The sequence below is a fragment of the Saccostrea echinata genome, unplaced genomic scaffold, assembly GCF_033153115.1.
Source record: "Saccostrea echinata isolate AGI-Se365-2 ecotype Australia unplaced genomic scaffold, CSIRO_AGI_Sech_v1 ptg000025l, whole genome shotgun sequence".
NCBI classification, from domain to species: Eukaryota; Metazoa; Mollusca; class Bivalvia; order Ostreida; family Ostreidae; genus Saccostrea; species Saccostrea echinata.
In genome coordinates this window covers 24,571,763-24,590,638 of record NW_026889774.1, presented here as the reverse complement: position 1 = coordinate 24,590,638, position 18,876 = coordinate 24,571,763, and the positions used below count along the sequence as shown (strand labels likewise).

Sequence of the window (18,876 nt, the reverse complement as noted above, 5' to 3'; positions counted from 1 at the left end):
ATCCATTCATTACCTGTACTTTTCTAAAAATCCCAAAATCATGGCAAGTTCTCTTCCTCTTTATAAATGACTTTTCTATTGTAGGAAACATAGTAAATATTTCAAGTATCTGCGGTCCAAAACCGGTATGTTCAGAGTCTCCCCCCTCCCCCCTCAATTTTGATGTGTACAAGGAAACGAAGAACATATACTGAGTATATATTCGCTTTACTTATCAAGAGAACTATTTTCAGATGGCGGAAGTCGCAGTATATTGTATGAGTAAAGCAGCTTTAGACATGTTCACACAATGCCTTTCTTTAGGTCAGTTTAATTTTTTAAAGACATAAAAACTGTTAATAGATCTCCTCTCTAGCAAAGTAATCTAGCAAGAAAAAAAAACGTGTTCAGAAATGATTAAATTTGAAAGGATCTTGATTATAACATTGATATTTCCAGAGTTAGCTCCATTTGGTGTTCGAGTTAATGCAGTAAAGTAAGTAAATCTCTAAGTAAATTTAAATAGTCGACTATGGATTTTATGTTGCGCGTCATTTATTTATCAGTGTTGTTATTCTTTTAAGAATGTGACAGTGATTTGTTTTTAGTCCTGGGACTGTTGTGAGCAAGATAACCAGGCGTGAACACTCGGCATATCAAGACGATGAAAAGTATCAAAGGGTAAGATGACTATGATTTCAGAACTTAGAAAAGCCAAACAATTGTAGCCTATAACCTACATTATTGTTTAAACCATTAATTCTGCTTGATGAAAAACAATTTTCATTTTATATGTATGGAGATTGAGATGTATATTTAAAAATAAATGTCAAGTTATTCAAATTTCTAATTCAAACCATGAAATGTTCTCAGTTTCTGGAAACCCAAAAATCTAAGCATCCCATTGGACGAGTTGGATTACCGGTGGATATAGCGAAGTCTGTGGCATTTTTAGCGTCTGAGGACGCTTCCTTCATCACGGGACAGATTCTATTTGTGGACGGTGGACGCCATTGTGTGTCATCTGCTGTTGCAACAAATGTTAAATAAAAATGATTAGACGTGTACCTATTTAATTATGTGACACCCGAAGCGTCATCATCTTCATCTGAATTACAAATAATAAAATTTTCAACGAAGTATTTCACTGTGAAAAGTAAAATATTTTATGGTGTTCTTGATTATTTTTATTAAATGAAATATGAAGATAACGAAAAGTTATCAAGCTTAAAAGTCCATTGAAACAATACAGATTTGGAGCAGAGCAAACACGGACGTCTTAAAACACCAGAAGTGGGATCAGATGCCATGGAGGAGTTAGCATCCCCTGTCGACCGGTCACACCCGCCGTGTGCTCCTTGTCATGATCGGGCAAACGTAAAAATCTGTAGCATTTCAGTGTAAAAATAATGGCCTAACAATTTGTATGTTAGAAATGTTCTAGTAAACCAACTGGAACACTCTTTTTAACAAAATGGAACACATGTTAACTTAAAAAAGGCCTATATGTCATAAAATGTTAAAAATACAAATGTAAAACACACAAACACACCCCCTCATATACACCCATCTCTCTCTCTCTCTCACACACATTTCATTTTCTGTTAAAGAGTTTTGGGTATCCACAATGGAGCATTACAGGCAAACATAGGGAACTTTTTCAAGAATAAGGAGTGAAAAAGAATCGAGGGCTATAAATAGATGGGCTTATCCAAATTTCATGATGACAGAAGGTGTGTGAGTTGTGTAAGTTTGAGTTTAGTCTTTTTAAGCTATCTATAGCACTTTTGAACAATGGTCACGAAGAAGAGAATCTGATGTTGGAAAAACTTATGAAGGTCTTCATTTTCCCGAAAAAAGCTTATTGACTCTGCTTCTCCCAACCTTGGATGTTTTCTTCAGATAATTTTAATGTACAAGAGTTAAGCTGAAAAACAGTTTTGGAGTACATGTACATGTCTAAAGTTTACTGACAGTAAAAGAAGATAAAAATACATCCTGAACTGGGCCGGTAAAAAACGTTGATCCTCAATAAAACTATTGCTAGTTGTAAGGGAACTGTTACAGATGTTCCCCAAACGGCTCTCCTATTTCGTTTAGATGTCCCACTCCTTCATTAAAAGTACACAAAACTTTTGTTTTGTGAAGCTACCCTTTATTTTTAAAGTTTTTCCCGAATAACAATGCAGATAAACCCTAAGGGTATTAGCCAATCAGATTTCAGGAAACTTGACATTTGGGTGAATTAAAAAAAATGACCAAACGCACATTTATCAACCCACACTAAAAATACAGTCAATGAAAATAGATTTCTATGTCTCAGCATATGTCTTTAGATAGTGTCTAAATACCTGCCAAATATCTCGTTGATATCTCAATTAACAAAAAAGTTATGCCCAAAAATGATGCTAAAATTGTCAGGAGTGCAACACCTTTTTGTGACATTTTGAAATTTCAATATTTTTTGGAGATCTGTGAAATAAAAAATAATGCTTCATGTTGAAAATAAAGTCTTTCTTGATAATATTCAAAGTATTGAGCTTTAAATGTGGACTGTTGAAACTTTTGTTTAATCAAGTTGTGGTCATGGCTGATGTTTAAAAAAATGTTATACCATGTCAGGAGTGCAACAGAAAAAATGTAGTGTTGCCAAAAAAACATTAATTGTAAAATTCTGATAGAAAATTAAGACAAAAAAGAATTTTGGAAGTGTAAAATAATAACTGATATACATTTTAAAACTTAAAAATGTTATATAAATTACAAGCAGCATTAATGAGAGTCAAGTATATGTGCATACCCAAAAATGTCAGGAGTGCAACATTTGATGTTTTGCCCCCAAGCATGAAAAAACTATTATCATTATATGATTTTCTGATTTTTATTTTGGAAAATAAAGACACAAAGACCATTTTTACCAAACAGATTTATCAATTACAGGATCTGTCTGTGCTTCAGATCCATATTTCTATGGTCAGGAGTGCAACACATTTTTTTAAAGATTCAAGTTGTGTGACGAAAAGACTTCTATTCATGCTTAGAAGTATTCATTAATTAATAATGATCTTTTTGTATAATTTAATGCTAAATTATTGACAGTTTTATTATTAAAATCCTTCCTTTTTCAATTTTATCAATTCAGATGTGACTTTATCTTTTTTGTGATTTTTTTAATGAACATTAAAATTAAACACACTAAAACATTGTCATAAAATTCAAGTAACTCCTCCTCAACTTCACTGAAACAACAGAACAAGTTCTTATGTAATTTTCACTTCACAATTCTACTTTAAAGGCCCCAATGCTTTTGGTCAGGAGTGCAACAAATATGTTAGAATTATAAATCATCAAATAAGAATAAAAATAAAGAAAAAATGATGAGTAGAATTTTTCTGGTGGGTTACTGTGTTTGTCTTCTAATAGAAAATATGCTTTAAAATATATTTTATCTTCTAAATAAACATTTAAGCTAGTTTTTTGGCATAAAATAGGGTATAATTCAAATTAAAATGCGAATTTTAAATACTTTCATCTGTTTAAATTATGAAGTATTGGACTGTAAGTATTGTATAATTTCATTACCACTTGATGTTGCCAACACTTTATGAATTTTTGTGTTCTATGGTTTTAATTTTAAATTTTACTGCAGTCAGGAGTGCAACAAAACTGCTTCATAATTACCTATGCTTTTTAACTATCTTTACTAAAAAATAAGTTGAAAAAAATGCTTGATACTATATTTGATGTTCAAAACACTATGTCTATCAACAAATTACAGAAAGTTTACAGTCAATTCAGGGAATAGTTTTCATCATTTCACATATATTTTAAATATAATTTATAGATATTACACTTTGCAAATAATCATGTTTTAAGGTCTTCAAAATATGAAAAACCTGCTGTAAACGATGAAAAATATCAACACAACAAATTGATTTACAAAGTAAGAATGGGTTATTGTGTGTTATAATTTTTAAAACAATGTTAAATAAAATACATATCAGATGTCAGGAGTGCAACATAATAATGTAACATAGGGTCACTTCAAAATCTAGTATTTTTTGTAAGAGAACTTGTATATAACAATTCTTTTTTGGCTTAGATTTAAAGAATTGACTTGAACGGACAAAAAAGTGAATTTTTGGGAATTTTATTTCTTCATATTTTTTTCATATTAAAACTTTTCAAAGCAGAATTGAAAAAATAATGTAATATAACAATCAAAAAGCCAATTTTTTGTCACATGTACAAGAGAAGATACTCATTCAAGGTCTAGATTTAATCATTTATATCCCTTTTACCATTTTGAAGCATAAAAAGCTATAATTTCTTGTGATTATGTATTTTAGAAAGTCTTTTAAGGTGTGATATTTTCTTTTTTCAAAAGAAATTTTACTAATAAAAATTCTGAAACTTTTTAATCCAATTGTCTATTCTATTGCCACTTCAGGATTTTAAACTAGAATGCATTTGCAATATGATGATATAAGTGAAAAATATGTTATAAGTAGTTGAATTTTGCCAAAAAAATTCAGTTTGGTGGTCATTTTTTTTTAATTCACCCATTTTTCCTTAGAAGATAACACTCGTAATATGGATAAGGTTGTTAGAACTTTGTTCTATATAACAATCATTTTACTCTAAAAAAACCCTTTAGAATGGGCATTAAGTCCTCTTTGATATATAGTTATAAATAAAAAAAATATGACCTGTGAATACCGAATTTTTGTAAAGTTAAATATATCCCTTTTTATTCTATCAGCTAAAATAGATCGCGTGACGTTTCGGTGCTTTGAGACATTGGGAAAATCCCGCGGATTATTGCTGATAAGAATCTTAAAGTTAAAATGTGAGTACATTGACTCAGTCAGTTAATTTGTTATTTATACTTAGCGATGTTGTCCATATTTTACGGAAAATTCCTACTTTTGGTAGTTTGTAAGTATCTTTAGGGATTCCAAATGTTTCTTTTCATATATATAAACGTTTAAAGACTTTCTGATAAGATTTATTGTTATTATTATTTTGTTCTGACCAGGCTCAGACATAGAGGCGTTTTTATTTGCTACCCGTCCCGGCCAGAAAACGACACATCATCAGTGCAGCACGATCGGTAATTCTGATTTTTACGGTTTGATGGTTCCTTCAGGTTTTGTGTATTTTGTCATCACAAGACATGTCTTATTACACGTACAATATTCCTACATATTATCTTATGTATATTTAATAGTATTATCTTAACAAATGCCTTCCGTGTCACATAGTACAATGATAGTTGTTCAAATTCAAGCGATAGTCAAAGGTTGCAATTTCACCTCTTGTAGTTGCATAATTTCTACATACATTTTTTTAGCCTGAAAGAACGAGGGCGCATTAGATCTGGATTCGGCATGAATCTGGGCCCACTTGAAAAGTGAATATTCTATTGATTTTAGCATTCTGTTGATATAGCGGTTCCTGTGATATAGAAAGGGGAAATATTTTATTGTTTTGATTTACTAAAATATGCTTTATAATATGGCTAGATGAGTCATTTGGTACAAAATGTTACATCTTTAAACACGTTTTTCTATAAATTTGCTCTGGGTCATCTCTTTGCGATTTTAAAACGTTAATTATGTGCATTTTAATTCAAAGAAATGAGCAATCATTACTAAAAAAGAAACAGAGAGAAGAGACCATTTAAAATGAACTTTTTCCAAATAAATCAAATTGTGTAAAAGCACTGCCTCATTATCGTTTTATAACAAGTATTTAGTATATACTACGAAAATAGCACAGCACTTGGTGTATGTTACTTATCCATGACGGCGAGGAATCTATTAATTTTGATTCGGTCCTTGCATGAAGCGTTTATTATTACATGTATTATCATTTTTTTAACAAACAATCAAGTCGTTAGTCAATTTGATTTTATTCATTGATTTATGAAAATTTAAAGAAAAGTTTAATTTAGATTGTGTTGCATCGAGAGCGAAAGCAATCTTCACTTTTGCATTTGCTCTTTATTTATTATTAAATGTGAAATGATACTACGATATCGTACCTGTTAAGATAAGCAGACTCAAATATTAATTTTTTGACAAGTTATTTCAAAGTGGTGTAACATTTTTATATGTTCTTAACTTTTGTAAAGTCTTTCCAAATGTGGTCAGCTGCATGACTAAACTGTCTGAATGTTTGGATATTTAAACTATGATTTATTCGTACTCACGATTCCCGTAGTTTACACACCAAACACTAGTGCCACGTCTTCTTTATTTAAAAGGAATTGAATAAAAGGGCTCGAGCCAAAGGATATTCCGACTGAAAAAATCAAATGTAAATTTTGATTGATTGGTTGTATGTTGTTTTACGTCCGATTCGAGAATTTTCACTCATAAAGAGACGCCACTATATATCGAAGAAGGGCTTCAAATTTAGTCCTTTACTCGGCACTCATGGTCATTGAGCAGTGAGGGATCTTTATTGTGCCAACGCCTACCTTGACATGGGGCCACGGTTTTTAAGGTCTCATCCGAAGGACCCGCAACTTTCACTTCAAAGTGCCGAGCGCTTGGCGAAGGAACAGTGTCTACCTTTTTTTTATCGTGTCTTTTGCATATTTTTTTTATACTCTTTACTCTTTTTTGATTCACAAGAAAAATATATTTTTCTTCAAAAGCGTACCAAAGATTTTTCGCAGTATGAAGCTTCAGAGGGGATGTACTTTTTTGTTGTAAATTTAAAAAAAATGGAAAAAAAATCTATCAACTCCTTGAATTGAGCCAACCATGTAATTGTTTTTAACAACACATTCTTTCTTCTTAAAACATTGCCGTGATGTCATGCCAATGTTCATGCAGTCTAAATATTTACCTTTGGCAGTCCGATATTAGTGAGCTGTCTGATATTAATCAATTCCTGGCTTTCTGATTATGTTGTTTTTTTTTTGCTCTGGGGTGTCAAAAACCTAGGCGGACGCTAAATATATATTTAAAAAAAGGAATGGCCTAATATACCTTCAGCATCTGCTTTATTTTCTGTGGTTGTTCAGTTCAAATCTAAGTTCAAGTCTGCATTTTCTTTTCCATTTCAAAAACATCATTCATTAAATAGTCTGTATCATAATCGGATGCATTGCTTTAAGCTCCGTGTATGTTTTAAGGAAGAAAAATTTTGTCCTCACTCTCCTTATCAACTTACTTCAAATACCTACAACAGTGTAGCTGATTCCCTAAATACGGAGTACTTTTCATTTAAGCCAGCGTTCTTGAAAGAATTGCTTCAGTGGTCATTAACACTTTTGTCTTTTGTAATAATATCGGACTGACTCAGGTAAATCAAAAGCAATGTTTTAAGTACGATATACGCCTCATACAATACTGTGTGAAAAAATATCAGACTGCTTCTGCCCTTACAGGTATTTTGGAGTTGCTCTTTTTCTCTCTCTCTGCTTCTCAGATAGTTGCAAAATCTTAAAAAAGCGTGAATAAGCTCATAATTGTTAGATGACCCAAAGCATATATTTTAGGAAATTTTGGCATGAAAAATATTTGTACAGTGTATAATGTAAGTACAAGTAATAACAATTTAGGTTTTGTTTGGTGTATCGAGTTTTACATGAACGTGTTTATACACTTTGGAGCAAAAGGTATAAGTCATGATATTCTTAAAACGTTTTCCATATCAGATGTTTAATTCTCCACTTAGCCTTTTCGAAAATTATATTGGTAGATATAAAAAGGGGAAAATAATTATCGTTCTCGTACATTTGAAATATATAATTATGCAGAAGTCTGATTCCTTACTATTCTCACTCATAATAAAATGATATGAAAAGCATGCATTCTGAATGTCTGACAAAATGTTTTTCTAGAATCGATATGCTTGAACTGTGAAAGGCCAGGATTCTATCCCGAGATGTACTGTAATGACATCCACAGGGGAGACTACTGCTTCACCAGAATCGTGCATAACTCATCGGGGGTTTTCACTGCGAAAGGGTATGTTGATATTTTTAAAATACAGTCAAACATTGCGAAAAATCATAGGGGCTTGTCTTCCGGATTGGTAAATGTAAAATAATTTTAAAATTTTTGAATCTTCTTTAAATACACTTAAAAGTTGTTAAAATAGAGATTCTGACACTTTCAGTCAAAAAAACCCCACGTTTTAAAAAGACGTTCCACACCTATATACATAAACTCTACAAGGGACGAAAGCTCTCGTCTTGGAAAAATACCCCAACCCACTTAAGCGCCTATTTCTGGACTCGAAAGCATTAATTTATTTCGTTGTCATGGTTCTGTCCCCTACAGTGTAGAGTTTATGTATATAGGTTAAAGAAGATTCAAAATGTTTAAAATTTATTTTACATTTAACAATCCGGAAGACAAGCCCCTATGCGAAAAATGCGACACTCCAAGGCTATCGGGATTCCTTTTTTTGGAGGTAATGGAAAAAAGAAAAATAACCGAAGTCAAAACACTCTATAAAAAGTCGTTCTTTCTAAAGGATGTGTTGTTTTCTTTGTAAAATAAAGTTGCCTTATGCTTATTTTTGTTATTTTTTAATTGCAATGCATCGCAAATAAAAGAGTTAATCAAATTAGCACTTAGCAGCACTTCAGGTGTACTAGAGGCTGTTTAACAAATACCTTTATGTAGTCATAATCCATGAGGAAAAGGAACACATTTAACAAAATATGACGTGAAATGTATAAGAAACGCAGCTAGGCGTTCTTAAACATCCACATATCAATAACAATGTTGCTATGATTGTAACAAGTCATGTCGTTTACTTTTCATCATTGTGAGCTATTCCAATTTTGATCAGACCAGCAAATTCTGCATTCTGTGAAGCTAATAAATACAAAAGCAGCCTAGCGAATCCTGCCTGTAGGACTGGAAACATACCAGAGGGCACAGAATGTATCGACTGCTGTAAACAGTATAACTGTGACCCTGATGACCTTTACTGCAACAAGCATATCATACAGGACATCCATATGCCATGTAAGTAGTACATGTATTTGACAAAAGTTGTCATCTATTTTAGAAAAAAAAGTTTATTGGTAGCAAACAATTTTAAGTACGTTTAGCGATTATGTTTAAGAAACTCATCTATTATTTCTTGGAATTCATTTGTTCCACGAAATGCCTTTACCTTATTCGTTTCCGTTCCAGTGTACCTTACGTCAAAGTACCTTACACAAAATATGAATATCTTCATTAATCATGAACGGTTGATAGATTTATCATGATACTTAAGGTCACATATCATCTTTACTATTTATAGACTAACACTATAATAAAATATGATGACATAATTAAGAAAGCATATAAACATCGAATTATGCCATACCCCTACGTTATTTATATTAGATTTTATATAAAAATCTTCTTCATAAATAAGATATTTCTTTATAGTTACCGTCACTACACCTAAAACCACACCCACCGTAATCACTAGTACTCTTCCAACAACACAAACAACCACACCCCCATCAACATCACCACCAAATCGAGGTACGTTACTACCTAAGAAAAAAAATTATCCCCAGCTTCAGGTACGTAATTATCATACTAACAATTTTATTTATCCCAGCTCCAAGTACATTTTTACCTTACCACAATAATCACCAGTTCCAGGTAGGTAATTTGTTAAGAAATTCACCAACGCTCGAGGTACTTAACTACCTTAAAAAATCATCTACAACTACATGTACTTACCTACTTTACCAACATCAAATCCAGCTCTATGTACGTGACAACCTTGCCAGCATTACCAAGCTCGATTTACATAACTATCTCACCAATATCACCTCAGACAGAGGTACATATTTACGTATACCGTATCAACATCACCCCTAGCTTGAGGTCTGTAACTACTTTGTCAATATCAACCCCTGCTTATGATACTTACATATGTAACTGTACCACCAAACTCAACGTAGTTCTTTCACAGTATCCCCAACTGTTGTAGAACCTATCGCATTTGTTAGTGTTTTTCAAAGACTTTAACAGTTGACTTCTGAATGTAATGAGTTACTTACTCTTCATTAGGAGGAATGTGCCAAGTGTGTGTGGAGGGAAATGGACAGAGTTGTGGACCTGCAAGCAACCATTATTGTAATAATGGTGAAAATTACTGCATGAATACAGTAATTTCAGACCCAAGAGCTGGGAAGATTGTTGTGAAAAAGTAAGGTTTACCATTAAAGCTCTATGCTTTTTAAATTATGAATGTCTTCTACTCGGCAGATTTCATCTTAATTTTGTTGTACATTTTATGAACTTATATCACTGTTCTTCGATGCATTAGATATGAGTAGCAAAAATCTAGGCAATCCTGGAATTCACAAGTCTAAAAATAGCGTTTTAAATCACAACTATATAAAAATCAATGTAGATAAAACTCTTCTGAGAAAAGGATAACAAATAGGGAGATGCTAATCAATCAGAATCTTAAGATTTGATAACTTGGTTATTATTTACACTTTCTTCAAATGGCTTTCCCAATAATATTTCTACTGTCTTTGGAAAAAGAAGTGCTTCTCCAGCCCACTAATTTTTATATATAAAAATTATTTGTATGTACCTTTCCTTTTAATCCTGTCTCAAAGATGTGCAGATGAAGTGGAATGCAAATGGAACTATTGGGTGGACACTCTTGGTGATCCTAAATGCAGCAATGTGACAGGACCACAAGAGGACAACGCTTGTAACTATTGTTGTGATAATTCAGATGACAGTGTGCCATGTAACCAGAACCCCATACCCATACATCTCTCAACATTCGATAAACCCCAAGAAGGTAATTATGTGTGTATTCCCAACAGTTTAAAATTTTGTGAAACCCATAATTGTTTAAATGTGATATTTTTACATGGTGGTTTGTTTGACAAGGAAGATTTTATATGATGATACTCTTTATCTCAGTGAAGCAGTGTATCACGGGGAATTCCAACAGCCATTTTCAATTGGAAACGTGTCCTCCAGCTTCATCGTATTGTTTGAATGAAGTAAGATACGACACAACTGCCAAACACCCAGAAGGCCTTGTCATCAAACGGTAAATTTGGCTCTCTTGAATTGGAAGTTAGATATTCAAGAAATTTTTTTTGAGGGATTGTTTTTCAACATTTCGTTTGATATCAAGGTGCGCTTTGGAAGCAGAATGTAAGGGGCTTTGGTGGGAAAAGACTAGAAAACGACAAGAATGTCTGACCCAGAACTTCACCGGAATACCGGACCAAAACATTGTCTGTACCTTCTGTTGTGTGTCTGAGAACAATGGAGCGTGTAACGGAGCCTCGGTTCCAGACCAGATTGCCCTATTTACACCTGTTACCACCACCAGTAATGGTTTTCTCTTTTTCTGTAGGCTGAACAATTTTATTAATTGGAGTGAAGTATAAATATGGATGCATGGTCATTTCAAGAAATGACTAGAAAAGCTGTTGACTTCGTCCAACCAATAGCTTGATATTCAGATAAAACACTTTACTGGAAATATTGTTGGAGTAAATAACCTAAAATAGTAAATTGTCTACAGAAAAACGCTGATGTTATAAAATTTGAAATAGAACTGTTGCTATATCCAAGTCAAACATGTATATTTTTAATAGAACACATTTATTTCTAATGTAAAAAAAGATTATTTTGATGATATGAAATGTTATGAAAAGACAATAAAAACTGTTTAAAAATATGAATTTACACGAAAGAAAAAGCATTTTGCCATTTTGAGGTCCGTGTTTGCTCGACTCCAAATTTGTTTCGTTTTATTGGACTTTCGAGATTGAATACTGTTCGTTATATTCTTATTTCATGCAAACTTCATTTTTAAGGTATCCCAGCAACAACGACAACAACTAGACCGACAACAACGAGTACTGTACAAACCACGGTACACGACCACGGACACCATAACACACACAAACATACAGACCACGGTCATCACCACACGGTTACAACAACCACAAGCGCCACCACAACTACCACATTGCCAACCACAACTACCACATTGCCAAACACAACTACCACATTGCCAACCACGACTACCACTCCAACAACTACCACCACACCAGCTCTGATCACGTGTCCCGGTGAGTAGTACTAATACATTACCATTAAAGAAGCTATGTATAGACAGAGAATCATTTTACAATTAAGTTTCATTTTGAGGTCCATTTTATCTTTTCGCCCTACAGGAAACAGTTCAGTTGTATGTGAAGACGATCCTAAAGCACACTGCGACTCTCTGGCGTCATTCGGATTATGTACACATCTGCAGTACAACCCAGATAGTGAAGATATCAAATTCTGTCCTAGAACTTGTAACCTGTGTGATAAATGTAAGTAATACTCACTATTGATGCACTGTTACTAAATAAATCGAGCGATAATTATTACAAAATTTGTCGTCGAGATGATGCGACCATACTACCGAAGGACGAAAAACTTTGTCACAATTTTCTGCAAATATGAATTACTATAGTATCTGATTTTCCTCTTAGACTGTGACTATGTACTCAGAACGACTTTACCTCCTCCAACAACTCCTCCTCCAAGTAAGTCATTGATAACTTTAATTATTACAAGGATTCTTTCTTTCTTTCTTTTTTTAACTATATATGGACATTCCATATTTACTGAAACAAACATTCTAACATTGCGTTTAAATCGTTAGTTATCTGATATATATCCGTAACAATCGATAATTTATGTATGTAGAAATGAACACAGCAAATGGACAGAGTTGTATGTGCTTCATAAAGTCTTGTGACAAACAGTACAAATGAATATTGAAAGTATGTACTCCTACACTGTACACAGTATTTTTTTTAAACAAATAATATTTCGGCCTTATGAAAAGAGGGACGCGCATATTCAAAGAAGAAACAGAAGAGAGAAAAAACTGTAAAAGTAGGTTTTTCAAAATTTATAGCTTGTAAACAAGAACACTTTCTTTTATTTGTTTGCATGTGTTGATTTCTGTTTTTGAATTGAAATTCACTCGCGTCTGGGCGTTCATTTAACAGTATACTAGTATTTCAATTCTAAATGAAGCTTATTAGCGAAAACGCTTCTAATATTTGTCATTATACATTATGCAATTGTTTCTTTAGAAAAAAAATATACAACATATATATTTTAATCTCAGATAAAACAACAACAAAGGACATAACAACATCAACTGCAATGACTTCTACAATATCACGTAGAACATCAACAGAAACAACAACAACAACAAATTCTCCAACACCGACAACAACTACAACAACAAATTCTCCAACACCAAGAACAACAACAACCAAACTGCCTTCTACGGCCCAATTAGCAACAATTATAATATCTTCTGTGTTGTCACAGAAAACAACAACAACTAAAACAGCAGTTACTACAATGAAATCAACAACAACAACCACGCTGCCAACAACTACCAGTCTGCCGCCAGCTCGTAAGACATTTATGGCAAAAGTTTTATTGGCTGTGAACTATTTTAAAAGTTGATGTTAATTGATTTGACATAAAAAGAACAATTTTTTTTGTTGAAAAACAGACTTTATAGGACTTGAGAAAATTTATATCAATTGATTTGTGCATTCTTATTAACTATGTCGTAGGAAATTAAACTTAGTTTTAAGTAAAATAATGTTCATTAGTCACTCAGACACGTTTATAGTCTCACAGAAGCTTCATTTCAAAAAACATTGAAACAAAGGGATATTATGAAAAAATAAAAAAATCATCCTTTTATTTTAAAATTTTAATATTAGAAGTGTTTAAAGATTTTAATATTTTATATATATATATATATATATATATATATATATATATATATATATATATATATATATATATATATATATATATATATATTGACTATATATAACCCAAACCATTTAGTACACTATAAAATCTATGATAAATTGTAAATAATTACAGGTGAATGCTACGTTTGTACCGGGCCTGTTTCAATATGTGAAAATTTGTACAACTCACATAGATGTTCGTCCGACAAACCCTTCTGCATCAATGACGTCACCAACAATGCAGACGGTACCAGAACTGTAAATAGAAAGTAAGAAAAACAATTAATCAATGAATTTTTATTGAATTAATTCATAAAGTCGAAATCTTAAATTTTTGACGAATCATCAAGGAGCACGTGGCGGGTGTGACCGATCGGCAGGGGATGCTTACTCCTCCATGGCACCTGATCCCTACCTCTGTTGTTTTTAGAGGTCCGTGTTTACTCTGCTCCTGATTTATATTTTTCCATGGCTTTTGAGCTTGATATGTTCGTTATCTCCTATTTGATTGTTCTCTTTTGTTCGTTAGATGTGCATCTAAGACAGAGTGTATACAAAGCTGGTGGCTTGGTTCATCTGGTCGCTCGGAGTGCGCGGGATATGACCCCACAGCTCTTGTTCTGCAACAGTTTACGTGCTCCTATTGCTGCACAACACCGCTGTGTAACAAGAACTTAGTTCCAAGCGATCTCTACACCCAGTGAAATAGCTTTATATCTTTGTATTTGGAATCGGGTTAATAAAAAATTAAAAGTTTGTTCGTCCTAGTTTCATGTGTTCTTTTTCTGTATGAAGTATGAATGTGGAATACATTTTTGGTAGAATTAAAATATAATATATCAAATGACCTTAGTTTTTTCATTACCAAATTTACATTTTAAACACAACCAAGAAAACCCCGAATACTCATTGTTTGGTATTAAGTGAAAAATCATGGTAAATGTGAACTGTTTGTTATAATTACTACATGTATATCAGTGTGTATATATCTTGGCAAAACTGGCCCATATTCATCATATTGATTGTAGCATATACGTTCAACTGTTTCTTTCTGCTGAATAATTTTATTCATATTGTCCAACGTAATACACTTGTTCTACAAATTAGTCGTGATTCCTAAATCGTATATTTTTTAAAATAACTGTTTTGAAACTGAATCTGTAAATAGGTGCAAGAATTCCTTGTATATCTCTGTAGAAAGAAGACAGTGTAAAGTGTGTGGTGATGGCACCAGCAAAAGCCCTTGTGATACCAGATCCATATTTCTAGGAGCCTCTGTTTCGTGTCCTGTGGGCAAGGATTTTTGTATGACGGACATCGTTCACGACAAAAACAACAACGAAATGATCTTCAAACGGTATGTTGATATTTATGAAAGTAACAAGAGCGGACTCAGAGAGTTCACGTCTTTACTACCATTCTATCTTTACTTTCAACGAAATTAGAAGGAAATAATGATTTTTTCCTATTGATTATTTTTCTTTTTCTCATTCAAATTTGTTGCAAAACATCTCAAAAAAGTTGAGAATTTTTATGACGGAAATAAATTTTTTTCTTTTTTTCAGGATGTGGATCTCGATTTTTTTTTTGAGGGGGTGGGGGTGGGGTTGAAGGGGGGTGTTGGAACTTATATTTATATCTGCACAGTGCAAACTAGAAAATGACAACGCTATCCTTAGTATATTTACCCCATAATATCGATTACTATTAAGAGAGGCAAGTATTGTCGGAGGGAATTTTAGTTGAATATCTTTAAGTCAAAAACTCAAAACAAGTAAATAAATGACTAAAATTCCAAGATACACATCCTTTACAACAACAAAATCAAAGCAAATATTTTCTTCCATGCACTAGAAGCCACTGTATCCTTATACATGTATTTCATTGAAATCGGTTAAAACTAGAGGTACTGTGAGTATTGAGCCCACAGGATGATACCTCTGCTCCCATATGAGTATAGGGGCAAAGTCCATGCTTTGCTATGGGAAATCCCAGATATCTGTTTTTCCAAATGTAAAACAGGAGGGGCACAATGGCATATGAAATAAAGATTCTTTGAAAATATCATTAAAATGTATTAGGTGGTACAGAAGGAGTGGATAAGAGGTGGGTTCCCCCAAAATACTTTAGAAAGAGTGGCAGTGTCCATGTTATGGGAAACCCAAACTATCTGTCAGATCAAAACGTGAAGTAGGAGGTCACAATGGCACTATGTAAATGAAGATTGTCTGAAAATCTCATTAAAGTTTATTCAGTGGTGTAAGAGAAGTTGCGGATAAGAGATGGCTTCCCCAAAGTACTAGTGGACAGTTGGACAGACGGAGGGACACCGGTACCCCCATTACTATAATTATACTCCCTACTTTTCAAGCGGGGGTATATTAAACTCTGTATCAAAATGTTCTAGAAATCATTACATCCATGATTATTTAATACGAACAAAGTCCTTTTTCATCAGCTTTTCCTTACCAAAGATTAAATCGATCAGCACCTTTCATTATCACAATTCCTTGAATCGTTTCTATTCGTTCTGTTTGTATATTAAGAATTAATGTATGAAAAATGTTATTTATACCCCCGCTTAAAAAGCGGGAGTGTATAGTGATGGGGTGTCTGTCCGTCTAGCTGTATGCCCGTCCATCCGTCCGTTACGCTTTGGGGTACACATCTCTTATCCGCAACTCCTCTTATACCACTGAATAAAATTTAATGGGACTTTCACAGAATTTTTGCTACATAGTGCCATTGTGCACCTTCTTTTTTACATCTTAATCGGATACATATTTTGGGTTTCCCATAGCAAATTATGGATACTGCCATTCTTTTATAAAATCGGAGTTACCCACCTCTTATCTGCAACTGCTTTTATACCACTGAATAAAATTTAATGATTCTTTCACAGAATCTTTATTTACACAGTGCAATTGCGCACCTCCTACTTCATGTTTTGATCGGACTCATATTTGGGATCTCCCGTAGCGAAAAGGACTTTGTCGTTATGCTCATATGGGAGAGGGGATTTCAATTTATGAGTGCAGTGCTCATTGTACCACTGGTTACTTCTGTAATCATTATATTTACTGGCTGATATGAAATGATATATATATACCGTATTAGATAAGTCTAAATGCAAAACAAGAACGCTTTGATTTACCATGCCTTTATTTTTTTATGTATCAGAAAGAAACATGCTCGTAAAAATCGGTGTATCTTAGTGATATATTCAAATGTATATATATATATATATATATATATATATATATATATATATATATATATATATATATATATATATATATAAGGGATGGCAATTTGTAACCGGTTGACCGATTAATCGGTCGCAACGATGGTAATCGGTTAGGAAACCTCTAATCGGTTAGTCGGAAAAAATGAAAATATGTGTAAATATCCTTAAAATTCAATTTGCAATTAAAAAAAAAAATTATGAATGCTGATAAGAGTTTTATCATATATATTATTTATAGCGTTTTTTACATGTATTTAGATATAATTTATTAGGACTCTTCGGACGGAGGTGTTGGGGTAATTGGTCAATTTGTGAAGCGCTAATTGCTGTTTAAACATCAAGCCGTTACCCAGCTTGTCTTCTGTTTCTTTAATGATAATAATTAAATCACCGTTGAGTATTGTGAACTGGTTACATTGTATCTTTAGCAGTTATCTGCCAATTTATATTTTTATGCAAACATTGTAAATTAAGTAATAATTTAAAAAGGTTTGTTCCTGAACTTTTGAGCAGATTTTTGTCTTGACCTCTACTTAAAAAAAATCTGCGTAATGTTTTAGTTCTTATAACAAATTTGGATTCTACAATGCAAAATAAACTATATTCATTTAAAACCCCATAATTTAATTGAGGTATGCGTGTAGATTCTAAAAATATATTTGAAAAAAAAATTCCCAATACTTTTGAAAGCAGGATCCAACCTCCTTAAACTTTGTTTCTGTTTATGGTGATAATGCAGAATGACCGTATGTAATGTTTGGGGGTCGTCAGAAGAAATTAATATACTTGATGCATGTATCTCATGTATTTTTTATGGTTTTCCTTTAGAAATTGAATTAAAATACGTAAAATAAACAGATCAAGCATAAACAGAATATTACTAATGCCGTTTTTCTTTTCTTTTTTTTATTTATATAATAATTTATTAGGGGATATGAATAGAATTATTTTTTAAAAAAAATGTCCGGAAAAGAGCATTTTGTTACGATTAACCGGTTAATCGGTCGGAACCTCTTACGGTTAACCGATTGGCAATTCTGTATTCGATTGCCATCCCTAATATATATATATATATATATATATATATATATATATATATATATATATATATATATATATATATATATATATATATATATATATGCACACTTGTAAGAGAAAGCATTTCATGTTCACCTCGTGTACTTTTTTCTAGCTGTGTTGATGAACAGACTTGTAGGAACGAGTGGTTGTCTCAGACCTCGGATCAGGACCATTGCACGGGTTATCCTAATGTCCCAGTCAGTGGCGCTTTCTCCTGTCACTTCTGTTGCACGTCCGATTCCTGCAACAGTGGTCTATTACCTGACAGTGCGACATTCTATGCGAAAGCAAGATATAGATAATCCACGCATGGTGTTTAAACTTTTGTTTCACATGTTCTTCCACCATTTTTGTCTGTATACCTGTACTGAAAGCTAATAAATTTACAACTTTTATTCAGGCCACTCTTCTGCGAAATTGATAGGCAAATGTTCACTTGCATCATTTGCAGTGTTACCTAAACAATAAAATGTTTTTCTCTTTTGTGTTTTACGGGATATGGCTATTGCAACTTTACAGAAAAAAAACATAACCCCGTGTGTTATGTAATTTTCTTTAGTAAGTGCAAGAGTTATATCCCTTATCACAAAAACAAGGACATTTTATTGTTTATAACTTAATTAAATTATATACGATAATTTACCCTAAATGATTACTATTATTTAAAATTTAACGCCAATGGTTGTGGAGATAAAAAAACAACGGTACTGCACGGACTGAGTTACAAGTAAGTATTTCAATTGTTTCTTTACTCCGGAAAATTCGA

General features: G+C 32.8%; 2 protein-coding genes across 2 annotated transcripts in view; both read left to right on the top strand.

Annotated features, from left to right (window-relative positions):
• LOC133192981 (protocadherin Fat 4-like) overlaps positions 1-1,107 on the top strand; it is a 31,101-nt gene extending 29,994 nt beyond the window's left edge. Inside the window, exons 20-24 of the mRNA XM_061328981.1 lie at positions 85-125; positions 234-303; positions 439-475; positions 588-660; positions 853-1,107. Coding sequence (XP_061184965.1) covers positions 85-125; positions 234-303; positions 439-475; positions 588-660; positions 853-1,029 — 398 coding nt within the window. The 3' untranslated portion in view covers positions 1,030-1,107. The remainder of the gene's footprint in view (positions 1-84; positions 126-233; positions 304-438; positions 476-587; positions 661-852) is intronic.
• A 6,774-nt stretch (positions 1,108-7,881) lies between these two features.
• On the top strand, positions 7,882-18,429 carry LOC133192980 (mucin-5AC-like). The gene is made up of 12 exons (XM_061328980.1): positions 7,882-7,964; positions 8,797-8,975; positions 9,390-9,488; positions 10,026-10,164; positions 10,586-10,776; positions 10,902-11,034; positions 11,122-11,321; positions 11,822-12,070; positions 12,176-12,319; positions 12,482-12,535; positions 14,978-15,137; positions 18,223-18,429. Exons 1-12 carry the CDS (start codon positions 7,882-7,884, stop codon positions 18,410-18,412), a joined length of 1,821 nt encoding a protein of 606 aa, XP_061184964.1. The 3' UTR covers positions 18,413-18,429.
• Positions 18,430-18,876: the final 447 nt, after the last annotated feature.

Coding starts and splice junctions, on each gene's coding strand:
- LOC133192980 (XM_061328980.1), top strand. CDS start 7,882: ATGTACTGTAATGACATCCACAGGGGAGACTACTGCTTCACCAGAATC. Junction 7,965..8,796: donor GGGGTTTTCACTGCGAAAGG/GTATGTTGATAT, acceptor AATTTTGATCAG/ACCAGCAAATTCTGCATTCT. Junction 12,536..14,977: donor TCCAACAACTCCTCCTCCAA/GTAAGTCATTGA, acceptor ATATCTCTGTAG/AAAGAAGACAGTGTAAAGTG.